Raw genomic sequence first — 25,385 nt, 5'->3', positions numbered from 1 at the left:
AGGGGCAGCAGGCACGGGGAGGGGCAGCAGGCACGGGGAGAGAGCTGCCCTCTGGCCACCACCATGTCCCAGGACGGCAGGGGCCGCACCTGGAGTCCCAACTATTGGTCCCAAGCCTGCAGCAGGCGCCCTGCAGAGACAGAGGCCAGGCAGGGCGTCACAGCATCGCAGCCACCACACAACAGACACGAGGCCCCAGGTGCTCACCACTCAGGAGCAGCTTGAGCTGCTTGTCGTAGAACTCGGCCTCCCGGTGGGACACCAGGGCGCACTCGGCGCACTGCCGCACGGGGTCCACGAAGCACATGCGCCGCAGCGCCACCTTCTGGCTGCAGCACTTGTCGCAGAAGCACTTCCCACACCGGCGACAGTGGTGCTGCAGACGCGGGGCAGGCAGTGAGGACCCCCGGAGACCCACGCCACCGGCATCCACGACCAGATGCCTCGAGGGTCCCAACGGTTTCCCAGCGGCCGGAACCCTGCCTGCTGACCGGGCTGCCACTGTCCCCGAGGCTCCGCGACAGACAGCGCCCACTCCTACCCCCCACGCCCCCTCCCGCCCCACCGCAGCTCACCTTCCTGGTGAGAAAGTCAAACTTGGTGTCGCACTGCATGCACCTCGGGCACTAGGAGAGAAGGTGACAGGGCATCAGGACCCGGCTGCCAAGGCCACGTGGTCAGCTCCTCAGGGAGCCCCGTCCTGTCGCCGGAACGCAGGATCGGCTGTGAGATGATGCGATGCCACAGCAGAAAGTGATCTACACCGGGTCCCCGCGCAGAGAAGCGCAGTGGGTCTGCTGAGCTGGGGCAGCGTCTAGCTAGCAAGGGTGCTACCAGACCCAAATGCCCGGGGCTCAGCGGGGAGGCTGGGGACAGTGCTCCAGGGACAGGCCGAGGTCCACGGCCGGAAACGGCCACATTATCACCAAACCAACCAACCACGCAGAGGACCTCAGACCTCTTATCTGACAAAGCGAGGGTTTTTTCCCATCCTGGCACCAAGTGCGGACAGACTGTCCCCGCACCGCCAAGGCTCAGCCTCCACGGTGGAAAAGCTGCTCCTGGACACATGTGCCACCTCACCCCAATGACACGGTGACAGTAAAATGCCACTGTCAGGGAACCAGACACCCTGACCACCACGCGACCTGAACCCGGCCAGTCCCCAGTCAGTCCTGGCCAACACGGCCTGACCCCAGTGTCCTGCCCTTCGTCCTCACTGCCTGGCTTCAATCTGGGCAGCCAGAACCCACTTGCCACCCAGGCTTTGTTCCCCATCCTCCCCGTTCTGCCAACGCAGTGCTTGACCTTGACCCCTGCTCTGCACCCCTCCCGCCCCCAGGCCTGCGCCTGCAGCCGGGTCTGTTGCTCTGAGGAAATGCACAGCAGGTGCCAGGGCCCACCATGGGGCCGGGACCCTGAGGAAGCTTATGGAAGGAGCCTGGCATCCACACGCAGTGCGCCCTTCTCCGTGGGAGGGAAGGCGTCCAGGCCGGCCCCGAGCCAACCCAGCTCTACGTGGCCACGGCCCCACCCTGGGCTGGTGTCTAAGCGTTCTGAGATCCTGTGATTGATGTTTCCTTATTTTCTCTTTGCTCTTACGCTGCTTTCTGGGCTGGGACACAGGGCCTGGCCCACCTTGGCCCTCCAGAACCATCCACAGAGTCCCTGTCGGCTTCAAGCACGAGCTGGCTAATCACAGCGCAGCTGCTTCCACCAGTCCCTGCCATTGCCTCTCACTGTCAGTTCTGGAATGTTCCGTGTGTTTGGCCCTTGGGCCTCCACCCATGGCAGGGCATCTGTATGCCACGCTCTCCTGTGACCTCACACATCTGCCAGCCACAGAATCCACTGGATGTGGGGAAAGCCGGCGGGACCACCAGCATCAGGCCAGGCTCCAGTGCGAGAGCTGCCTCCCAAGTCTATGCGCGTCCTGCACCCACGGCTGGGACATGGAGCCCAGGGCTGCCCCACCCTCACCGGGAGGCTCGCATCTACACAACTGAGAGACCAATTTCTCAACTAAGACCACAGCAGAAATTTCACATTTGCTCCCGGGGCTTCCTTGGTGGTGCAGTGGCTAAGAATCCGCCTGCCAATGCAGGGGATGAGGGTTTGAGCCCTGGTCTGGGAAGATCCCACATGCTGCAGAGCAACTAAGCCCGTGTGCCACAAATACTGAGCCTGTGCTCCAGAGCCCGTGAGCCACAACTACTGACTGCACGTGTCACAACTACTGAGCCCGTGCACCACAACTACTGAGCCTGTGCTCTAGAGCCCACAAGCCACAACTACTGAGCTCACATGCCACAACTACTGAGTCTGAGCTCTAGAGCCCATGAGCCACAACTACTGAGCCCATATGCCACAACTACTGAGCCCACATGCCACAACTACTGAGCCCACACGCCACAACTACTGAGCCTGCATGCCACAACTACTGAAGCCTGCGTGTCTAGAGCCCGTGCTCTGCAACAAAAAGCCACCGTAATGAGAAGCCCACGTACCGCAACGAAGAGCAGCCCCTGCTCACTGCAACTAGAGAAAGACCGCGCACAGCAACGAAGATCCAACGCAGCCAAAAATAAATAAATAAAATAAATTTTTTAAATAAATAAATAAAATTCACTCCCTTAAAAACATTAGTGATCTAGAAGTTTTGTATTAATCTAAATAACCAACGAGGTTATTCAGAAAACTTACGGGCTTTTAAATAAAGTAAGTTTCCTATGGATTATATAAAAGAAGCTTTTAAAGTTATCAGGAGAACAATTTGATATGAAAACAGAATTACATAAGGAAATAAAGCAACTGGTGAAGATATGAGAGTAAAATTACCACCAAAGAACTCACACCTTGTCTGATAAACCAGCTGCATCAAAAGGAAACGAAAAGCCCAGGCCGAGGCCCAGCACCGGGCCCCGTGCACCTGACCTGGACCCAGAGGCTCTGGGGTTCTGGGAAACCACTGTCTGGGGAGACGGAGTCCAGAAACCAGGTGTGAGCAACCCACCTGCACCATGTGTGACAAAAGCTGCCTGGGTTCCAGCCTCCCAGACTATGTCGCACCCAGGCCTGTGTCACCACGGCGTCGCTAGGGTGGGCTGGGGCTGGCATCACAGACAGGCACGCTTGCAAGGGAGAACCGGGACCCACAGGAGCTCAGTGAGGGCCCTGCGTGTGAGGTGCAGGTTAAGGCACAAACACACGCTGCACACGCAGACAGGCACAGAGACACAGACACACACGCAGATGCTGCCTGATCCTCCGCGGCTGCCCCAGGCCGCTTCCCGCCCGCCAGGACGGGCGGTAGGACCAGCAGGGCCGTCCTCGTCCTCGAGTGAAACGGTGTCAACGGTGGGGCCTCCAGCCCACCACCAGGGCCCCTGCGCTCACCCTCAGGACTCCTGCCCCGCAGTTGGGTGGAAGCCGGTGGTAAGGGTGGCCTCCACAGTGTCCCCTGGGCGCCCACGAGAGGACAGAGGAGCCAGGGGGTGGCACAGACAGCCTCTAGTGCAACACCCGACGCCGAGGCGCTCCCGGCTGCAGCCCCAGGGTCAGAGCCCAGCGGCCTCAACCCCTCACAGGGCCAGGAAAGCAACAGCTGACTCATGCCCACCCTGCCAACGCAGGAGAGTTCAGACGAGGTTGGGGGTGTGCTTTCTGGTGGGGAAGTGAGGGGATTACGAGCAATCAAAGGAGAAACCAGAAACGGCCACAGAAAGCTGGGCCCAGATGGAAGACTTCAGGGCAGAAGGGGCCTTCGGGGATCGTGGGGTCCACCCCGGCATGCAGCCGAGGGCACAGGCTGGGCCACAGGGCTGCTTGGAGACCCGCGGTCTCTGCCGACCTGCTGTCCGACTCCAGCACAGGGAGCCCTGGGGGTGCCCAGGGCAGCGCATCAGGACGGCCGACAGGGCATCTCCCCTCAAGGTAGAATAGTCAGAAGAGAGAGTTTGGAGAGTTTAAAGGAGTGTTTAAAAAGAAGTTACTATAAAAAGGACAGGGCTTCCCTGGTGGCGCAGTGGTTGGGAGGCCCCCTGCCGATGCAGGGGACACGGGTTCGTGCCCCGGTCCGGGAGGGTCCCGCATGCCGTGGAGCGGCTGGGCCCGTGGGCCATGGCCGCTGGGCCTGCGCGTCTGGGGCCTGTGCTGCGCAACGGGAGAGGCCGCAGCGGTGAGAGGCCCGCGTACCGCAAAAAAAAAAAAAAAAAAAAAGGACAGAGTTTGGGACAGATGCCCACCCTCCCTCTGAGGCTGGAGCGGCAAAGGACAGTCACGCCTCCTCCCACACTGTCCTTGGCGGTGCTGGGAGAGACAACACCTGCCCGGCTGCGCCTGGCTCGCACGCTAGACCGTTTCTCAGGCTACAAGGGGACTTCCCTCGTGGTCCAGTGGGTAAGACCCTGGGCTCCCATCACAGGGGGCCCAGGTTCGATCCCTGGTCGGGGAACTAGATCCCACGTGCATGCCGCAGCTCAGACCCGGCGCAGCCGAAACAAACAAGCGAATAAATAAATAAATATTTCTTTTAAAAAAGCTTCCTCCTCCCAGAGCCCGTGCTCCACAACAAGAGAAGCCACCGCAATGAGAAGCCCGCGCACCACAACGAAGAGTAGCCCCTGCTCGCCGCAACTAGAGAAAGCCCGTGCGCAGCAACGAAGACCCAACACAGTCAAAAATAATTAAATTAAAAAGAAAAAGCTTCCTCAAAAATAAATCATAAAAATAAGTTACAAAATTACATGTATTACTGTATCTTTGTTGAAAGACAACCGTTTTTAAAGAGTAAAAGCATAACCCCTACAAATATAAAATGAACCCATGTCAAAGATTTAACTCATGGACTTCCCTGGTGACGCAGTGGTTAAGAATCCGCCTGCCAATGCAGGGGACACGGGTTCGAGCCCTGGTCTGGGAAGATCCCACATGCCACAGAGCAGCTAAGCCCGTGTGCCACACTACTGAGCCTGCACTCTAGAGCCCGCGAGCCACAGCTACTGAAGCCCGCGTGCCTAGAGCCCGTGCTCCGCAACAAGAGAAGCCACTGCAATGAGAAGCCCGCGCACTGCAACGAAGAGTAACCCCTCCTCGCTGCAACTAGAGAAAGTCCGCGCACAGCAACAAAGACCCAACACAGTCAAAAATCAATAAATTAATTAAAATAAATTTTAAAAAAAAGATTTAACTAATTAACTAATGAGGGAACCAATAAGATGTTAGAAACCAGCTCAAGGGATGAAGAGCAGACACACAGCAGCCCCGGGAACGAGACGAATTTGACAACAGATGCTTTCGGGGGGGGGGGCACCTGAGGGAAGGAGCAGCAGGGACAGAACACCTCCAAGGACAAAGCCCAGAGCCATCAAACAGGGAGCAGCAGGTGCAGACACCACGTCCCAGGAAGGAGAGGCTGCCACTGCCCATGTCCCGCAGGACAGCCAGGAACCCGCCTTCTCCCAACACTGGCAGCAGCGCCCCGCCGGCCCAAGCGGCCGTGGGCAGCTCTCCTGGCTCCTGACCACGGGGACCCGCCTGGGGTACCGGAGGCCACGAGACCAGAGACCGGGGACACCGCCCACAGTGCTCTGGGAACGCATCCTGCAAAGGGCCCCTCCCCTCTTGCCCTAGAGGAGACTAACAGACACCCCTGTCCACCCGCCACAAGCCACACGCGGACTACAGATGGGACTGGCTGGCACATCCACCGGAACAAAGCGCCCACGGACTGGACTTGATAAAACCTTCGTTAATCTCGCCTTCCTTCAGGGCCTTGAACTCTGACCCACCCCGTGGCCGGAGACAGGCTGTCCTGGGGTGCTGCACCCCCTGATCTGCTGTCAGATCACACCACCTGCCCCTCCCACCCCACTCTCTCCTAGCCTGGGCTGCCCCTCCTATGGAGCAAGCCCCTGCCACCTGCCTTTGGAGAGCTCACAGGGCCCTGGGCCGGACCTCCCCCCACAGTGACCCTGTGGGACACAAATCTCTCCTCACCTTGTTTTTGTTTGACACACTTGTGCTCTCTCCTCCCCGGTTCTGCATCTGCAGAGCATCTGACGTCAGTGACAGTGCAGAGCCATCGTCATCACTGGCTATACCCAGCGCCCAGGACAGGAAGAAAAGGGATGCAAAACTGCATGGATTCTAACGATAAAATTCAGTATTTGGGGCTACTTGTAGCAAGTCCTTATGGCTGTGTGCCCAGACAGCCCACCCTTAAGGCCACTCTCCTGGTCATGGGACACTCGGACGGCAGCCACACGAGGCCCAAGCTATTCCCAGGCCCTCCCTGTCCCGCCACTGCCTCCCCACCTCACAAGCTCCCAGGGGCACAAAGACACCAGGAAAGCTAGTCTCAGTTATTTCTGGGGCAGGAACCCCTCTGAGAAGCTGAGAGCTACAGACATACCCACATCCCCACGTTTTCCAACATCTGTAAGGGATGCCCCTGTGGGCCCCAGCTACCAAGCTGGCACAGGGTCAGGCACTGAGTAAAGAGTTGATAGGGCTTCCCTGGTGGTGCAGTGATTAAGAACCTGCCTGCCAGTGCAGGGGACACGGGTTTGAGCCCTGGTCCAGGAAGATCCCACATGCTGTGGAGCAGCTAAGCCCATGTGCCACAACTACTGAGCCTGCGCTCTAGAGCCCGCGAGTCACAACCACTGAGCCCACGAGCCACAACTACTGAGCCCACGAGCCACAACTACTGAGCCCACACGCCTCGAGTCCGCGCACCACAACGAAGACCCAATGCAGCCAAAAATTAATTAATTATTTTTAAAAAATGAATCCCACTTTGATAATGGCAACACAATGAGAAAACCACATGTAAATAAACTTAAAAGAAAAAAAAAAGAGTTGATAGATGGGCAACAGGTTGGCCGCTGATGGACCCAGCAGAAGACAGCCGGGACGAAGAACACAGGACGGCTGCACACAACCGTGACACTCATCCACCCACAGCTGAGTGCGGGGGCGGGTGAAGCTGAGGACAGCATGTCGCCCCCTGCCATGCTCCACCTATGCCCCGCCACCGCCCGTCCCAAACCACAAGTAAACCTACTTCTCAGCACTGGTAGATCCACGCTTGAGTCCCCTCCCCACACACCAGGGTCGTGGGTCCCAGAAGCACTGGGCAGGCCGAGTGCCACCAAGCCGAGCGAGCAGCAGGGCAAAGCCCCCGCAACCAAGGCCAGACTTCGTCCCGATGCTCCCAGCCCAAACTGCCCCACTCCAAGTTTCTTTTCCTCCCGACACTTCCTTTGGTCACTTCTGGACTCTAGGACATTCCCCAGTACATTTCAACACGCACTTCCTCAAAGTCAGAGAAGAAACTGTCCACGGTCACTTGGCACTTCCTCCCCGCTCTGAGCTCCCTCCGCCTCTAGGGCCTTCTTTGGCTGCTCAGATGGCAAACTGGGGGCGTGTTTCTGGAAGGCAACCCGCCATCCTTCTAACACAAGAACGAAACTTCTGTTACAGGAAGGAGTGCCACGCTGACCCCAGCACTCCCACCCACACTGATCGCTTTCCCGAGAGCCCCCAGACAGGCGGGCAGGGCCCCAGACGCACCTCAACACCAGACCCACAAAGAAAGACAACACATGCAGTACAATCTGCGAAACAATCATTCCAGCAAAGAGCAAGGGGACCTGAAGAGGGCTGGCAGGGGGGGACCCAGAGGTTAACTGAAGAGCAGCTTGCGGGCTGCAGGGGAAAACTGCACATCGTCCAGAGGGGTGTTCTCCCGCACATACGGTCCCTAAGGAGGTGGACATATCCCTGCTGTGAGCGTTTCATGGGGGATCAATCAGGGGAAAAAATGTCTAAAGAGGGTCCTCGGAGGACAAAAGTGGAAAAAGACTGACACTCTGACCTGGCCTCAAGGACACGCTTGGTGCCCACTCAGTGAAGTGGAGATGCTGCGGACACAGTATGTCCCTGTCCCGGCTCCCCTACCCCGGCATGGAATAGACCAACTCGCCTCTAGCTCCTGCCCTCACCTGCCTCCTTCCAGGTCAGGCTGTGCGGTTCTGACTTCTCTTCGAACCTTGATAACACCCGCCCGGCTCCCTCACTGATGCAGTTAAAAGAGCTCCGGAACATGCATTCACTTAGGAGAACGAGAGTCGTGATATTACCTTTTTTCTCTTTAATCACCTTTTAACAGCACTAACCAAGGAGACCACACGAGAAAAGGTACGTTCTGTGATTTCAAAGACTGCAAACGCCAGGAAGAAAAATGCAGAAGAGAAAGAGCACAGACAGGGCGACCAGAAACCCAAGAGGAAGGGAGGACGTGGCCTGGGCCAGCTCAGTGACCCGCCTGCGCGCCAACATCTCGCCCTCTGTGCACTGGCCTGCAGGGACTCGATGACCAGGAGATGGGAGGAAAGGGCAGCCCTGGCAGGACGGCGCTGAGACCTCCCCGCGGCTGGCCCAACCGCCCCTCCGAGCTCTGGGCGCTTCACCGCCAGTGCCCTGAAAACACCTGATCGCATCCCCCCACTTCGCCCCCCCTGCAAAAAAATGTGCCGCCTGCAACCGTCATTCTACGGGGAGGAAGGAAAAGTGGTCAATCGGAACGCTGGAAGGAGATGCAAATTAAAGCATTTTCAAAAATCGTGCTACTGGGCTTCCCTGGTGGCGCAGTGGTTGAGAGTACGCCTGCCGATGCAGAGGACACGGGTTCATGCCCCGGTCCGGGAAGATCCCACATGCCGCGGAGCGGCTGGGCCCGTGAGCCATGGCCGCTGAGCCTGCGCGTCCGGAGCCTGTGCTCCGCAACGGGAAAGGCCACAACAGTGAGAGGCCCGCGTAAAAAAAATAAATAAATAAATCGTGCTACTTTTATGTCTCTGGGACGTCTGTGATCTACAGGAATGCGGTAAGTTTTTCCGCCTGGCTTAGCATAGCTGAGAATAACCGGCTTATGGGATCCAGTCCAAACCCTGTGGCACAGCACAAAAAGGCCTTCAGAGGTTCCGCCCCCACCCCACCCACGGGAGAGCTCACGCCCCACCCCGCCCCTCACCTCTGGGCGCAGGTGCAGCTCCCCAGGCAGGACGCCCTCCAGACGCCCCACCTGGACCCGCGTACTCACCCCCGAGACTCCCTCAGACACCACCGCCAGGCAATCCACACAGCGAGAGTCCCCTACACAGAGCGCTGATTATAAATAAACACGAGACTCCTCTCCTCCCTCGCGGGAGGGGGTCGCAACTGAATCAAAGGTTCCAGCCCAGCAGCTCGACCTATGGATGTGGCGGAATCCACAGATGACCTCGCAGCTGGGCAAAGCCCGGGTCGTATCAGGAAGGGAGATCTGTGAGGGGTCACAGAAACCTCGGGGGGCAGTTTCTTAAGAGCGGGGTAGACTGGGCGCCCCGCGAAAGGGAACCAGGCCAGGCAGAGTACCCGTGGCCCGGGAGGGGTGGAGCCCGGGGGCTCCGCTAGGGCGCGGGGCAGGCGTCCCGAGGGCGGCCGGGTTTGGGGGTGGGGAGGACAGAGGGGCCGAAGGAGGCAGTTCCGGGGCCGGGGTGCGCGGAGAGCGGGTTGGGCTGCGGAGGGGCGTCGGGGAGGCGGGGCGGGCCCGGGGACCCGACGCGAGACGCGGACGCCGGGAGGCTCGGGGGCACGGGGAGGGGACAGGGGGCGCGGATCCGGTCCCGGGGCTGACGGGCGTCCGCGACCTACCTCCTTGTCCGGGACCCACTGCGGCTCCTCCAGGCCGAACGGGCTGCCGAAGGCGCGGTGCTCTGGCACCATACGCAGGCCGCTGGGGGAGCGCACCAGCTTCTTGGCGTCGCGGCGCGCGGCCACCTCGGAGGACATGACGCCGCCCCAGCGCTAGCCCGCCGCCCCAGCGCTAGCCCGCCGCCCGCAACCGGGCCCGAGCCTCCCGGGAGCCCCGCCCCGCCCCGCCCCGCCAGCGCGACTGACAGCGCCTCCGCCCAATAGCCACCCCAAGCACGGAGCTCGGACCAATCGGCGCCAGGTGTCCGCCCCGTCGCTGCGCTCTCCAATTGGCGCATGGGTACCTCCCCTGCCACCCTGCGGTCGGCCACCAATAGGCAGTGAGGGCCGGCCCGATCACGCTCCGCCCCCTCAGGGCTATTGAGACTTTGGATAGGCCAATTAGTCGGCGACGTGGGCGCCGCTTCCTCTCTGATTGGCGTATCCGGCGCGAGGCGCCCGGCGCTCATTGGAAGAGTAGGCTGCGAAGGGTAGGACGGCGCGAAGAAGCCTGTGGAGCGCGGGCTAGGTGAGTGCGAAGAGTGGTTGCCGTGGTCCGGGGCAGGATGGAGGCAGGGGTGGCCTTGGGCACCGAGAGCGCAGCTCGGCGCCCGCGCGGCCCTTCTCCTGGGGCTTTGGGGGGACGGGGTCGCGCGTCATCGATGCCCCAAGCCGCGGTTCGCACCCGCGGGCGGGCGGGCGGGCAGAAGGCACAGCCGAGCGACGGTCCGAGCGAGTCCCGGTGGCGGGAGGGAGCCCGGCGCCGGGGCTGCGCGGGCTGGCTAGCGGGGCTAGGACCGGAGGGCCCCTGTCCTGGGGCCGTCAGCCCGCACAGCTGCAGGGCCAGTTTGGGCTGTGGCAGCAGTCTAGGGGCCGTGGGGTGGGGCGGGAGAGGGTGGGGGGTGGACAACCTCGGAGATGCAGCGCCCGATGGGAAGAGCAGATGCGCGTGGGTGGCAGGGTGCGTCTGCAGGGCGCCCTGGTCCATCGGACGGCCAAGGCGGGGTCTGCCGGACACCCAGGTCTGGGGGAGTGGGGAGTGCTCAAAGCCTCAGGGGCTGAAGAGAGAAGAGGTTCCCAGGGCAGAAGACGATTCTGAGAAGCGACGGGGGCCAGAAGTCCAGGCTGGCCAGTTCTGGAGAAACCACAGAGGTGGCCCAGCCGTGGGAGGACCTGTATGGCCACCCAAGGTCCCAGGTGAAAGCTTCCTCCCAGCAGCCCAGGATGAAGGAGTGCTCGTTGGCGCCCTTTGTGGGAGGGGGAGCCAGAAAAGATGCCCAGCCTTGAGGGTGGGCTGCTCCCAACAGGGCTGGACACCCCAGGGCAGGTCAGCCTCTGGATGACCGAGTTCTGCAGAGTATGGAGACCAAATGATTCCCTTTGGATTTGTTAACAGGTGGGCCGTGTAAACTCAGGGTCGGCCTAATTTGGGTCGGGGCTTAGAACACACAGCCTGGACCTGGATCTCAGGCCAGCCACTTGCTGGCTGCATGACCTTAAGCTTGTCGTTTAACCACACTGTGCTTCTGTTTTCTCACCAGCAAAACAGGGGTTATAATATTGCTCGTGTGATGTTTGAGTTCATACCTGTCACATGCTTGGAAGAGACTAAGTGTTTGATAAAAGTCAGCCCTCGACCTTTCATTACCTTTGGTGATTTTAGGGCAACATCAGTGGAGCTGTATGTAGTTTGCCTGAATTTAGCTCCGAACTTGGCCAGAGAAAGAATTAACAGTTTCAGTGTGTGGGGATTGGGTCCTCCCACCCCGACCAACCCTCCGGTTCCTTTGGGTGGCTGTCTGGTTGAGCGGGAGAGGCCCTGAACACGTTTATTTTAGTGCATTAGTTTTGAAAGATCTTCCCTCATTCTCCCCTTGAGTCCTTAGTTTGAGTCAACAAAAGCTGCCGGAAACCTGAGTGTTGCCCCCAGGGTGGAGGTGGGCCCATCTGCCGCAGCGGCCCTGCCTTCCTGTCCCAGCGTGTGTTGGCGGCGGGGGGTCCTCAGGCCCCCTCAGAGCCCCAGAGCCCCAGAGATACAGGAAAGTGATTCCACCTGGGAAGGCTCGGGGACATAACTGGAGTTTCCTCAGAGTCTTGTGCTGGGCCCTAAGAGTTGATGCGCCTTCACGCTCAGCAAGCAGCGCCCGCTGTTAGCTGTGCCCCTGAAACGGTACCTGCACTCAGATGCTCCTGGAAGCTGCCCCGCTCTGGCCAGGCCCACCCCGTGCCTGCTTCTGGGTGCTGCCTGGGCACATGCTTGTCCCTGGTTGGAGAAGCACAGGCCTGGAGGGTGGCTGGCTCACCCGGGCCCTGCTCTTGGTCCGGCTCCTGGGCCAGTGTCGGGTACCCAGCGGGTGCTCCGCCAGTGGGCACTCTGCTTCTGGGGGCCCTACCCCCCATCACGGAAGCTTGAGGCCCTTCGGTTGGTGGTCACCCGCTGGTTTTCCTACCCCGTGTCCAGCTGCTCGTCAGGATCCGAGCCTTATATACAGGCACCTCCCGGCTGTGTCCCCACGCAGGCTCCCTCCCCCCGTCATTCAGAATCCAGACCCCAGCCCACTCGCTGCTCCCGCTTCAGGGCCCACGCCGGGTGGGGGGGGGGGGCTTTCCACACGTCCAGGGGAAGAACACACGCACTTCCTCTAGAATTTACAAACCCAGGTTGGTATTCTGTCCAGATGTCTGATGCCAGGGCGTCTCCCACACGGCCTCAGGGTGCACTCCTAGCTACTCAACATCCCCCAGCCGCCTTGCAGCTGGTACCGGGGCCCTGCACTCAGGCCGCCCTTCTGCTCTGATGTGCAGTCCTGAGGGCCTCGGTGTCTCCCCTCAGCCTCAGCAGTGTTTACTGTCAGCCCTGCCCCGAGCAGCTGGCCTGGGAGCCCCCTGGCCCCTACGCCAGCAGAATGTGGGAGCAGCCTGCTGGCCCGGAGACCCCCTGCCCGGGCTGTGGGCCCCAGAGCCTCGTGCTGCCACCTCCCAGAAGCTGCCTCCAGGGGCTCCCTGAGCAGACCGCAGGTGAGGGGGTGTACACGGCCTGGTTCTTAAAGCTTCCGGAGCGACCTGACACCATCCAGAAGCCCGGGCCTTGCTGCTGCTGCTGGACGCTGAGCCTGGCCTCTGCTGAGTGGCCACGGCCTTAGTGTTGCTGCCCTGCTGCATCCCCGGCTGTGCCGTCTTGGGTGGACACGCCGCTGGCTGCCCCTCCTGCCAGCGGGGAGGGCAGGCTGCAGGCCGGGCCGGACTCGGTGTCCGCTCTTCTCTGCTGGGGCAGCTCGGTGGTCACAGCGGTTCTGACCTCCTGGGCGTCCTCTGAGATCCACCACACGTGGCCTTTTCTGCTCTTTCCAGATCGCCGTGGAGACACACTTAAGGGAACTCACACCGGAGAACGCAAAGCCGGCTCCACTCGGATGAGCCCAGTGCGCACGGGCCTCTGACTGTATCTGCCGCCGTCACCCCAGAGAGGTGGGTCAGGGCAGGGCGCCCCTGGCCTGGGGGGCGTGGGGCTGGGACACAAGCCAGTTTCTCCCACTTTCTGCGGGGGATGAAGTGGGCTGACCTTCAGAATGCGAGGTGGGGGTTGGCTCTTCAGATGCATCTCTGTGTGGATTGAATCCTAGGTTCTGAGTTACCGAACAATTGCCCGGACAGAAGCGCCGCCTTGGACGTCTCTCAGTGCTGTCCCTGGTGCAGTGAAGCCTCTCCAAGCTCCGGGCTGATGGTGTGGCCCTGTCACAAAGGGAACCGCGCACCCAGGCTCCGTCACTCTGCTGCACTCGGCTCCCGGGCTGCTCGAGGGGACGACAAGCGCGTCAGAATTCGTGTCCCTGGGAATTCGTCCATCTCTGTGGTCACCCCATTGAAAAAAATGGATGTGGATCAGTTGGACCTGAATCCTAGAATTATTGCTGCAGTTAAGAAAGGTGCGTTTGCTGATGTTTATATAAAGTGATTGTGTGAAAGTATGAACGCACAGATATACACACCTCACGTAGAACAGGTTTACCAGGTTGCCCGTCCGAGCCTCGGGGACCCTCTGGTTACTGATCCCAAGACAGCTGGTCCTGATCAACGCCCTGATACTGGAATGTGCCGCAGGTTTTTCAATTGTGTGTGTGTGTTTTTAACGGAAAGGACTGCTTTTAAGTTAATTTCATTTTCATCAAAGCAGTACACACACAGTGTCTGAAAAGTGAAACGGAACTACTTACCACTTCGGAGTCTTCTAGCAACATTTTGTATTTATATCTGGGTTGTTGACGAGTGTGCTTGTGTTGCTGTGTTTGATTTGTCTGTGTTACGAGTCCTCACAGGCCTCCTGTTTTGGGGGTGAGGGCAGGCTGGTGCCCGTGTGCCCCTACTTCCTCCAAACCTCCCCCCCACAGTTGGAACACAGTTTGGGTCCCATTAGCCATCAGAGTTGTGACTAGGGACATAATGGCTGCCACTGAACCCAGGGTTATGACTGTTTCGTTTCTTGTACCGTCTCTGGTTTTTCCCCCCCGAGTTAGTGGTTGCCTCCTTTTTTCATGCGCTGCATCTCCTCCGTACTTCTGATTATTCCCACGTCGCAGTAGGTCTGTCAGGCAGCAGTGGCTCTTTTCTAAGTGCTCAAAGGGTTGGCCAGCCCACCGAGTCTGCTGGCATCTGGGCGCGTCCATCCCCAGGCTGCACTGGCCCCTCCCAGCCCGGCTGGCGCCCCGCACCCGCCCTCTGTTCTCCCTGCCTCCCGGGGTGTCTGTGAGAGACGCTTCGGTATCAGGTGCTTGTGAGCAGGTGACAGGGGCCCTGAGTGAGCGCAGGGCTGGCAGCAGGGTGCCCCCTGCTCCTCCATCCTGAGAGCACAGCAGTAGCTTTGTTTTCCCCTTTCATTCAGTCTTTGTGTTTTAACTGAAGCACTCAGTGCATACGTATTTAAGGTAATTCCTGATAAATTTAGGTTTAACTCTCCCTTATTATGCTGCGCTGTTTGTCTTATTTTTTATGTTGTTTTTCTTTTATGCTTTCTTCTGGATTGGTTGGATCTATATTTAGCGTATTTTTTTCTTTCTACTCGTTTGAAAGTAATATGCTTATCTAAGCTCAAAATTATTCATTTTCCTCATGAAACACCAGCTCCCTTGGGCCGTTCACCCTGTAACCCAGCCCTCCGCGGTACTGCCGCCAGCATGCTGACTCTTCTTTTGTCTGTTCACCCCACTGGCCATCCCGTGGCCTGGTTCAGTGGATGTTCCTTTGGATCCCTTCCTGCGGCTTCTCCCTCGTGCATGGTTCCCCCGACTCGGCCCGGGCCCTTCCCAGGCTGTGCACACACAGACCTGTCTTGGGAGATGTGTCCGGGCGGGCATGGGACCAGGCGGAGGCCGCTGCTCCCGGCACCAGGGAGAGGCCCAAGCGTCCGGCTTCTGCAGCCAAGACGTGGGCCTCCCCAGGCCCCTTCCCTCCCGTCCCGTCATGGTCGCCCTCTATCTGGGGGTCCCTGCAACTTCAGGGAGCAGGTGGACTGGCCCCTGCCCACCAGGTCCCCAGAACTGGAGGATACCTGTTGTCCCTGCTGTGTCTGACCTTGTCTTGTAATTGATTCTATACCTTCAGCCAAACTGAGGTCAGTAAAGGAGGTTCTGCATCTTTCTGGACCAGACCTGCAGAGACTGACCCGCCTCTCCGGCCCCGACGTGCAGCGCTTACTGAAGGCGGCCTCCTCACACCTGCAAGGAAGCAGCGTCTGCACAGGTGCCCGGTGCCCTGGGGTCTGGCTGGAGGAGCGGGGCGCGGGGCTGAGCCCACAGGCCACGGCGCTGCAGCCCGAGGGGCCTCCTGGCCCGGGGGCGGCTGTGCGGGGCTGGGCTCACCTGTTGTTTCCCCGCACCCAGCGCTCCACCTGCTCCAGCAGGAGGAGCAGTTCCCTGAGCAGCACGAGCGCCTGAGCCTGGGCTGCCCTGTGCTGGACGGGCTCCTCCGCGGCGGGCTGCCCCTGGACGGCATCACCGAGCTGGCCGGACGCAGCTCCGCCGGGAAGACCCAGCTGGCGCTGCAGCTCTGCCTGGCCGTGCAGCTCCCACGGCGACACGGAGGCCTGGGGGCCGGTGAGTGTGGCCACTTCGGGGGGCGGGCAGGGGTCCTGACCTGTCACCTCGCGGGCACCTGCCCTCGAGGCCAGAGGCTGCCCCTGGGGGCCGTTTTCCAGGGTTCCCATCTCTGCCTTCACACCCGCTCTGCGATTCCTGCCTCAGGAGAGGGAGGCGGGCCAGGGGGCCCTCGGTGGGAGGGAAAGTGCAGAGCCCCGGGGCCTGGCCGAGGGGGGACAGAGCCAGCCTGGGGTGACTCCGAGCGACATGTCCCCTGCAGAGGCCTGGCCCGCGGCCACTGTGACCGCATTAAATGTGGGGCCTGAGGCACATTTTCCTGAGAAAGTGACTTCCCAAATCAGGTCTGAAAGGCCCAATTTTGAAAAGAATGGCCAAGCGGCTCTGCGCTTCAGAAAACGTGGAGCTCCTCCCCGCCAACCCTCAAATGCTGGGCCGCCTTGCCGCCAGCTTCTCGAAGCCCCTCTGCGGGCGGGCACCCCACTCATCTGTCCCAGTGAGACGCCCAATAGGGTGTGGGGCGAGGAGCTTCGAGGGCCGTGCGACTGGGTTTGGCTGTGACCCTTCTGTCCAGGCCTCTCCCGAGATGCGGAGAACATGGGAGCCACGGCGTTGTGACGAGGGTCTCGGCCACATCGGGGGCTCCCCAGGCAGCCCTGCCCCCGGGAATGGGCTGGAACGTGCCAGGGAAGGTTAGGGAGGCCTCAAGGGTCAGGAGCTCACCACTGACACGGTCAGACGGTGCTTCTCCCTCCATCCTGCATCTCTTTTCCAAGCTTGAAAGTCTGTTGAAACAGAATCGGGTCAAAATGAAAGTTACACACTCACAAATAGGGCACGCGGACGTGGTGTCAGTGCTTCTGGCTCTTCTCTGGGTCCCCTCCCTGGGGCGGTGCCGTGACCGGTACAGCGAGAGGAACGGTAGGTTTAGCCGTGGCCCTGAGAGTCCTGGTGGGGCTCAGCCAGCGCACCGCCAGATCACAGGCCTTTCTTATTTATTATTTATTTATTTATTTTTGGCTGCGTTGGGTCTTCGTTGCTGCACGCAGGCTTTCTGCAGTTGCGGTGAGCGGGGGCTGCTCTTCGTTGAGGTGCGCAGGCTTCTCATTGCGGTGGCCTCTCTTGTTGAGCACGGGCTCTAGGCGTGCGGGCTTCAGTAGTTGTGGCTCACGGGCAATTAGTTGCTCCGCGGCACGTGGGATCTTCCCGGGCCAGGGCTCGAACCTGTGTCCCCGGCATTGGCAGGCGGATTCCTAAGCACTGCGCCACCAGGGGAGCCCTGAGGCCTTTCCTCTCTATTTAACTCAGTGGTTTTTAGCATTTTCACAAAGTTGTGCACCCACCACTACTGTCTAGTTCCAGAACATTTCATCACCCCAAAAAGAAGGCCCATCCCTATGAGCAGTCACTCCGCACTCTCCCCTCCCCCAGCCCCGGCAACCACCCATCTGCTTCCTGTCTCTATGGCTTCGCCTGTTCTGCACATTTCAAATAAACGGGATCGTGCAAATGTGCCCTTTCACCCAGCGTAATGTCTTCAGGGTTCACCCACGCTGGAGCATGTGTCGGTGCTTCATTCCTTTGTAGGGCTGAATAATGTTCCTTCACGTGTACGGACCACAACTTAGCGACCCTTTCATCCATTGACAGTCTCGTGGGTTGTCACACCTCTTGTTCGTGCGTGGCTTCGGGTGGACACCTAGGAGTGGGGTTGCTGGGTCGCATGGTGGCTGCGTGTTCTGCTCTTTGAGGAACTGCCAGACTGTTCTCAGCAGTGGCTGCACCGTTTTCCTTCCCGTCGACGACGCAGGGGGTTCCAGTCCCTCCGCGTCTGAGCCGACGCTTGTCCCTCTGACGCCAGCGTGGGTGGCTTCTCACCGTGGCGCCGACCGCACCCCCGGTGGCCGGTGACGTTGGCCGTCTCTTCACGTGTTGCTGCTCATTCGTGTGTTTTTGGAGAAATGTCTGTTCCAATCTCTTGCCCGTTTAAAAGCTTGGGTTATTTGCCTGTGGAGCTGTAGGAGATCTTTGTATAATCTGGACCCTAAACTCATCAGATAAGCAATTTGCAGTATTTTCTCTATTAGGTTATCTTCTCCCTCTCTTGTTGGTGTCCTTTAAAGCACAGTTTTTCACTTTGATGATGTCCAATTTGCTTCTTGCTTGTGCTTCTGATGTCATGTCTAAGGATCCACTGCTTAATCCAAGGTCATAAGGTTTACCCGTGTTTTCTTCTAAGAGTTTTATGGTTTGGGCTCTCATATTTGATCCATTGTGATTTAGTTTTCCTATATGGTATGAGGTAAGGGTCTAATTTCATCCTTTTGCACGTGGGTGTCTCTCTGTCCCAGCACCACTTGTTAAAAATACTCTTTCCCCACTGAATTGTCCTGGGGCCTTTGTTGAGAATCGGTGGCCCCTGGTTCTTTTCAGCACAGGACTCCGGGGGTACCTTCTGGTGGGGATTCCAGGCCCCTGGTGATGCATTGCCTGTGTTTTGTTTACTGGCTTTTCCAGGCGCAACAAAGACAGTTACCACCAGGTAGCCCAGAACCATAGGAGGAGCCTTGACAGTGGAATTGAGGGAACATCCGCCCGACAGGGCCTGGGAGGGGCATCTCCCTGTGTCTGCAGGAGGGGGCGTTTCCGAAAGCCGGGAGCCCCTACAGTTCCCCTCGCTCCCACTCGGACAGCCCAGGGTAGGCAGACCCACAGGGTGAAGTTCCGGCAGCGAGGGGCCTGCGGTGAGAGGTGGGTGCCGGCCGGCCCCCGAGCTGGGTCGGAGGGGCAGACCCACGAGAGGCAGTGCAGGAAGGAGAGGGTCGTTGGCCTTTGGTGGGGCGGCCTCAGGCCACGCCCAGCTGCTCACCGCCCCGCGGCTTCCCAGGGGCCATTTACGTGTGCACAGAGGACGCCTTCCCCAGCCGGCGTCTGCAGCAGCTCATCGCTCAGCAGCAGCGCCTGCGGACAGACGTCCCAGGGGACGTGCTCAGGAAAATCAAGTTTGGCCACCAGATCTTCATCGAGCACGCAGCCGACGTGGTGAGCGTCTGAGGGGAAGTCGGCCGTGCGGGCGGGCGGGCCACGTGCACGACCCGCGAGGTCAGGCCCCGGTGCCCGCCTGCGGCGAGTCGCCTGCTGGGGGCCGTGTGCTCCGCTCAGGCTGGCACTACTCGTTACCTGGACTCAGGCTGAACTGAGCGTCCAGTGTGTTTCTAGCAGCCTAACCCCAAGGAAAGAGCGGGCAAGGGAGGGCGCCGGACACGCCACCTCCTGCCCGCTAGAGGAGGCCCCAGCAGGGCAAGTGCCTCCTGCGGCTGTTCACCCAGCCACAGAGGTGACCGCGGCCCAGAGGACGGGACCTGCCGTCCAGGCCACTGGCCCGGCAGCAGCCGTGGTGTGGGGTTGTACCTCTGCCTCTGAAGGAGGGGAAAGCCCCCTTGTCGAGCCCCCCCCCCCCCCAGATTGCTGAGCGTGCCTGGCAGGGCCGCTGGGGCGACACCACGCCTGGAAGCCGTCCCCGGGTCACGTGCCCTCCCCGTGGGCAGACAGCGGTGGGAACACAGAGGGCAGTGGCCCCTGGGGAGGGGGCAGGGGGCAGGCAAGCGGCCGGGGAGCAGCCAGCTGAGGTCATTGTTTGGGGCTGAATAACGAAGCAAAAGCTTCAGGAGGGAGATGGGAGATGGAGTACAGACCAGTGCACCGAACACAAGTGTGCAGAGCCACCCACCCAGGCCCTTCCCCCATTTAAGAACTGCTATAAAAAGAATTTCCGGTAAAGGATGAGCTGTATAAACTTTTAATTTAAAAAAATTTTACCGTAAAATACATGATCACACATAGCACGGGGAAGTGACACGATGAGCGGTGGCACGCGAGCCCGGGCTGGTTCAGGGCACGGGCGGCCCGGGGTGGACCGGCGGCAGGTGGCCGTCCCCTAGGGGCCCAGCGCGGCCGTGGCTTTGCAGGTGAGCGCGCGCTGGCGGCGGGCAGCGCGGTTATTAGCGTGACGGTGCTCAGGGCGTGGACACAGGAGAAGACGAGGTCAGTGCTACAGGCTCCGGCTTCAGGCCCTCCAGCCTCGCGACCGTCCCCTGGCTGTCACAGGGCCCTCTGGACTCACACAGGCAGCACGATCCTCGTCCTTCCGGCGCGTCCTCACTGAGAAACGCAGCAGCGGGTCAGGGCCAGGCGGTGAGACCCTGGCGGGGGTGGGGGCACATTCCTAAGTTCTGCTCCGGGAGCAGCTCTGGTGGAGGAGGCCCCCAGCCCCTCGCTGGTGTCTGCCCAGCAACTGGGGGTCCCTGCCCGGGGGGAGGCGGGAGGTGCGGACCAGGGCCTGATGCTGCTGCACAAACAGAGCCTCGGTGTCCCGGGCCTCCTCCCGGGGGACGGGGTCTCCAAGCTAGGCCCCTCTCGGAGTCCCGACGCTGCAGCAGGCGGGTGCGGCCCTGCCCCTGCCCCCGCCCCCGGCCCCCCGGTGCCCCAGCACTGCCTGAGGTGGCGGGAAGGGGTGCAGGACTCACGTTAAGGCTGGCGTCCTCCAGGCCGCTGCTGCTGCTGTCATTTTCCACAGAGAGGGGCTCTGCTGGAGACACCCTGGAGAGTTAACAAGCACAGAGTCGAATTTCATCCCAGACACCCAACAGCTCTCAGGAGTGCCTGACGGGATGGCCAGTGTGTGGCCACTGGGCACCAGGGCCGAGTCCAGGCCGGCAGGGCCAGGCGGCCCCAAGGGACAGGGCTGCCCCGAGCACAGTGCGTAGGGTCTTGGGGGGCAGGTGGGGCTAGCCCGGAGGCACCTGAGGCCCCACGCTGGGCCGGTTGGCGTCCTAGCACACAGCCTGGGCACGGCCCGGGGGTCTTCACGTGGGAGGCGACGCTGGTTGCAGGACAGACTCAGGTCCCCGCACACCTGCTTCCTCCCTCCACTGGGTGGGGCTGGGCAGTCCTGGTGACCGTGGTGGTCCGGGTGGTCAGTGCCCAGCACGGGGCCACTGAAGGGGAGGGGCCTCCCGCGCGGGTGGTGACGGCCACCTCCCCTCGGCTTCCAGGACACCCTGCTGGAGTGCGTGCGTAAGAAGGTGCCTGTGCTCCTGTCGCGGGGCATGGCCCGCCTGGTGGTCATCGACTCCGTGGCAGCCCCGTTCCGTTGTGAGTTCGACCAGGCGGCCTCGGCCCTCAGGGCCCGGCGTCTGCAGGCGCTGGGGGCCGAGCTGCGCCGGCTGAGCTGCACCTTCCGGAGCCCCGTGCTGTGCATCAACCAGGTGGGCCCCCCTCCACCCCCGGGGAGGGCGAGGCCGGGGGGGCCGGGTCCTCACCGCCGCTGACCCCGATCTGGACCCTCCAGGTGACGGAATCCACAGAGGAGCGGGGTGTGGCAACCGGACCTCCGGGGTGAGTGGGGCGCCCCGAGGGCAGGGGTGGCGGGGCCCGCAGATCCACACACAGCACAGGACAGTCGGGCTGTTTTCTGTCTCAGTGTCGGGGGAGAGCGGGCGTCTCCGGCCCTGGGCATAACCTGGTCCAACCAGCTCCTGGTGAGGCTGACGGCCGACCGGCTGCGCCCCGAGGAGGCCGCCTCCGCCCCACCCCGCCGCACCCTGAGGGTGGTCTCCGCCCCCCACCTGCCGCCTTCGTCCTGTTCCTACACGGTCACCGCCGAGGGTGTGCGGGGGACACCTGGGACTGAGTCCTGCTGACGTGTGGCCCTCCCTCTGGTTAGGGTCCCCTCAGGTACCAGGGGCTGCGGGAAGTGCCCAGAATCCATAGCCTGCCCCCACCCCCGCCGGCTGCTGCAGCGTCTCTATAGTAAGCAGCAGCCTCCTCCACCCTGGGCCCACGTTAGCTCCCGCCCGGATGCAGGCCCCTGCGCCCCGGCCAGACAGGGCCTCCACCTCGACCCCCGCAGGCTCCGCATCCCCTTCCCAAAGCTCCCAACACCCACGCCTCGGGCCACGGCGGGGCCGAGGTCAGACGAGCGCCCACTGGCCCTCCTCACCCCGTGGTTGGGCTGTCGGCTCCTGGCCGCCAGCACACCCCCTGGCCCCGGTCTGGCACAGGGTGGAGAACACACGGCAGGCCAGGCCGCAGGGTCCGGGAGAGGCATCGGGGCGGGGAGATGTGCCTTGTGCGCTGCCCCTGCCACCAGCCCCCCAGCCCCCCAGCGAGCGCTAGCAGCCTCGGCGCCGGCTTGGCCCATCTGCCGGGAAATCCGTTCTGGGCAGACGAGAACTATTCTAAAAGGAGAGCACATCCCGCTGTGCCCTCAGTGCCTCCTCCAAGGCTGGCCACTGTGGCCGGGACCGTCAGCCCTGGCCTGGGGGCGCATCCACTCTGGCAGGGCGCTCCTGCACTGTGTGCATAGAACTCGGGACCTCCCATCAGCCGGGGTCCTGCTGCATCGGGCCAGAAACTCCAGAACCTGAGCATCTGGTCGTGGCAGCACAAGGCCCCACGGTCACCAAGGGACGTGACTGCCCAGTTCCAGCAGGGCTGTGCCACCTTCACCCCCATCATCGCCCTGCCTCTGCCCCCTCCCCGCTGCTGCCCGGCACAGAGCAGCCCCGGCCGGACAGACGTGCCGGGGAAGGCACTTGCAGCCCCTGGACCCTCACCAGCGCTTGCTCTTTGCCAGGCACTGTCCTCAGGACTCATACACGTGACGTCTGTCCTCACAGCCTGGGGCAGCCCTGTCACTCCACTTTCAGCGCCATGGCCACCCTCCCACAGCTCCAGGAGCTAGACACTGGTCCCAAGCTCCCACGGGCTCACTGGGGCGGGGCGGTAAACCCCTGTCACGGGGCACACGCTTTGTGCCCGTCATTCTAGGACCGGATGATCCAGTTACAACTTTCATCATGTTTTCAAAGTAGTCTGTGACCCTAAAAAGATTGGGTGCCTAACGTTAAACAGGAAAGGGTTCTTTTAGGGTTGGAGTTTTACAAGAGAGCCTTTCCGCAAAAGTACAGGGACTTTACAACAGGAAATAAAACACTTTATTTTTGTAAGTAAATATAAACAGTTCCAAATGATTTCCTAGGCGAGTCACACCAACAGTGAGAAAAGAAAACTACTGCTCCAAGACAGAAGGTATGTTTCATGGCCAACCCCCTGCAGAGGTGCGGACCAGCACAAGCGCACCCACATTCGGCCTCTGGGCAGCCGTACCCACCCACCAGGCAGACAGGCCGCCCTGGGGGTGCTCACCCACCAGGGGCCATAGAACTTGGCAGTGGGGTTTTCTCTCTGTGTCTCAGGAACACCAAGTCCCAAAGCAGTGTCCACCCTACCTCTCCCTGGCCTCTCAGCCAATCCCATCCCCCAGAGCACACCCCAGGGACAATCGGACGGTCGTCACAGGCCTGTGACCCCCGAGGGGTAGCTCCACACCACTGTATAAACCGTCTGAGTCCTCCTGTCGCGGTGGAGAACTAAGTGGAAGCCGCACTGGTCTTTATACATCAGTCCGATTACACGGAGGAGGCGTGTGCAGGACGATGCTCGCTTAGCTCACTTGAGCTTCACCTTCGGTTGCTGCTATCCAGTGCTGCTTTCGTTTCCAGATATCCCATGATTACACAGTATGACGTCTAAACATACCAAAAGTTGGCCTCGTACAGATGTAACATGCCTTCCCCAGAACATTCTATGAAGTTATAACAATGAGTGCTACAAACTAAACTCTGAATTCTTAGCAGTACTTATACTTTACGGTAAAGACAATAACTAATTACATGATACTCCTAGCAGCCTCCTGACCAAACAAATAATAGGGACCTTTTTTAAGTTTCAGAAAATAACTACCTGAATCCCTGCAGCACCGGAAGTGCCTGCTCCGCCTGGGGAGGGACGCAAGGGTCAGGAGGCCCAGCTCGCCACGACCTCAGCCCTCAGACACTCACGTAGACCCTCAGCTCCTCCACTGCCAGTCCGTCCTCTGGCCAGGGGAGTCTAACTCGATAGACACAGCACAGTGTAGAAATGGATGCTGGCCCCCTAGGGTCCCCTCACCAGGAAAGGAAGAGGGAGGGCTGGACCACCCCCAGTGCTCTCTCCGAGAATGTTAAAATCCTGACTACCAGACTGCCAAGTAGGTTACAACCTGGCTTCTCTCTATTTTGATACAAGTTCAAAAATCAGACACTGCCGACTCCCAGGTAGCATCCCCTCTGAGACACGAAGGCTTTTACAACCCAGCTTCAGGAAGGCCCTCGAGCCTCTCTTACCCCAAATGCTGTCTCCATGTGGCCTTACAAAGGCCACCACAACCCTCGGGGAACCAGGGCCAGAGGGCTCAAAGCCAGACAAGGTTCAACTAAGGCCCCTGCAAAGAAGGTCTCTTTTCACCAACTGGAAGCTTAAAATTAAATTCTGTTCTTAGCCCCATGTTTATTCTTTCTAAATGCCCTTTGTTTTTCCAGAGACAACTGTCACTAAGGGAAACCGAGTGGGTTTCAGATGTCCTGTACCAGCTCTGTGGCTGGGAGGAAACTTCAATGTAGTGGGAGGAGGAGCCAGGACAGCTTGGTCCCCTCCTGGTTCTGATGTGACACAGACACATCACCCCCACTGCACCTAAACGTGAACCTGAAAGGGCCACACTGCCCACATGGGGACACAGCTCTGCTCTTTTTTCCAGTGGTTTCTTACAACCCATCATATTTTTTTAAACGCCTCTAGAGAGCATTTTGAAAGTTCCTGATCCATCGGAAACTGCAAAACCTAAGTGGAGTCAGGAGCTGAGGAAAGGAGCGTGGCCAGAGGAGACAGGCTGCAGGAGACCGGTCAGCCTCGAGGGCCCCCAACACCGGGCCAGGGTGTCTGCCTCTGGAGGGGCACAGCAGCTCTCACCAACATAAGCACCGGTGCCCTGAGGTGATCCACTACTGAATTATAGAAACTTTTAAACAAAGCTTAAGTTAAAGTCTAGCCTTGCTATACCAAAACCCCGGGACGCTGCTGCCTCTAGCCCTCAGTCTGAGGTCCACAGTGGGGGTGAAGGACATGTGCAGTCCAAGGGCACCCCAGAGTGAGCACCCCCTAGTCCCCACAGGGAGCCCAGGGAGCACGTAGCACCCCAGCCCAGTGCAGTTGTTGAGGAAAAGGTGGCTGGAAGCGCCTTTGCTCAGTGACACCACCCATATGATAACATTAAGGTAAACTAGAAACTAACCCTGACAACATTTCACAAGGACGCTCACAGCTTTCCAGATCCTTTCAAACCTCCTCAGCAGGGATGTGCCCTTGTACAGTTGGCATCATCTGGAATTACATCTTCTTAGCCTACCAGCTAGTCTCACGGATTCCCTTAAGGAATAATGTCTCAGGGTTGGTTTGAAAATGTATCTGTCAGGCCTTCCCTGGTGGCGCAGTGGTTAAGAATCCGCCTGCCAGTGCAGGGGGCACGGGTTCAATCCCTGGTCCGGGAAGATCCCACATGCCGCGGAGCAACTAAGCCCATGCGCCACAACTACTGAGCCTGCGCTCTAGAGCCCGTGACCCACAACTACTGAGCCTGCGCTCTAGAGCCCGTGACCCACAACTACTGAGCCTGTG

The 25,385-nt window shown here is 60.1% G+C and overlaps 3 protein-coding genes across 8 annotated transcripts in view; 1 reads left to right on the top strand and 2 right to left on the bottom strand.

Annotated features, from left to right (window-relative positions):
* Positions 1-9,902, bottom strand: part of ZFYVE21 (zinc finger FYVE-type containing 21) — a 15,839-nt gene extending 5,937 nt beyond the window's left edge. The window contains exons 1-3 of the mRNA XM_029237016.1: positions 9,700-9,902; positions 576-626; positions 208-376 (exon numbers count right to left, since the gene is read on the bottom strand). Of these exons, the coding sequence (XP_029092849.1) occupies positions 208-376; positions 576-626; positions 9,700-9,837 (358 nt within the window). The 5' untranslated portion in view covers positions 9,838-9,902. The remainder of the gene's footprint in view (positions 1-207; positions 377-575; positions 627-9,699) is intronic.
* A 3,613-nt stretch (positions 9,903-13,515) lies between these two features.
* On the top strand, positions 13,516-25,369 carry XRCC3 (X-ray repair cross complementing 3). The gene is made up of 7 exons (XM_029238502.1): positions 13,516-13,664; positions 15,337-15,474; positions 15,615-15,827; positions 18,715-18,869; positions 20,882-21,094; positions 21,178-21,224; positions 21,310-25,369. Exons 1-7 carry the CDS (start codon positions 13,610-13,612, stop codon positions 21,527-21,529), a joined length of 1,041 nt encoding a protein of 346 aa, XP_029094335.1. The 5' UTR covers positions 13,516-13,609; the 3' UTR covers positions 21,530-25,369.
* Positions 19,582-25,385, bottom strand: part of KLC1 (kinesin light chain 1) — a 58,560-nt gene continuing 52,756 nt past the window's right edge. For 3 of the 6 annotated variants that reach the window (XR_003795966.1, XM_029238494.1, XM_029238497.1), the window contains 2 exons: positions 20,354-20,426; positions 19,582-19,988 (listed from right to left, as the gene is read on the bottom strand). Coding sequence is in view for 5 of the 6 variants with exons in the window: in XM_029238494.1 (XP_029094327.1) it covers positions 19,986-19,988; positions 20,354-20,426 (76 nt within the window). In the remaining variant the exon portion in view is untranslated. Of the gene's footprint in view, positions 20,030-20,353; positions 20,427-25,385 lie in introns of all 6 variants that reach the window. The other 3 variants (XM_029238492.1, XM_029238495.1, XM_029238498.1) reach the window with 1 other exon arrangement.

Source organism: Monodon monoceros, unplaced genomic scaffold (assembly GCF_005190385.1).
Source record: "Monodon monoceros isolate NGI ecotype Baffin Bay Population unplaced genomic scaffold, NGI_Narwhal_1 Super_Scaffold_21, whole genome shotgun sequence".
NCBI lineage: Eukaryota > Metazoa > Chordata > Mammalia > Artiodactyla > Monodontidae > Monodon > Monodon monoceros.
This window is presented reverse-complemented; position numbering and strand designations above follow the sequence as displayed.

Bases quoted from the DNA above. Each gene is read 5' to 3' on its own strand.
- XRCC3 (XM_029238502.1), top strand. From the start codon at position 13,610: ATGGATGTGGATCAGTTGGACCTGAATCCTAGAATTATTGCTGCAGTT. The intron at 15,475-15,614 runs GTGCCCGGTGCC...CCCCGCACCCAG, and splicing joins AGGAAGCAGCGTCTGCACAG to CGCTCCACCTGCTCCAGCAG. The intron at 21,225-21,309 runs GTGAGTGGGGCG...TTTCTGTCTCAG, and splicing joins GTGGCAACCGGACCTCCGGG to TGTCGGGGGAGAGCGGGCGT.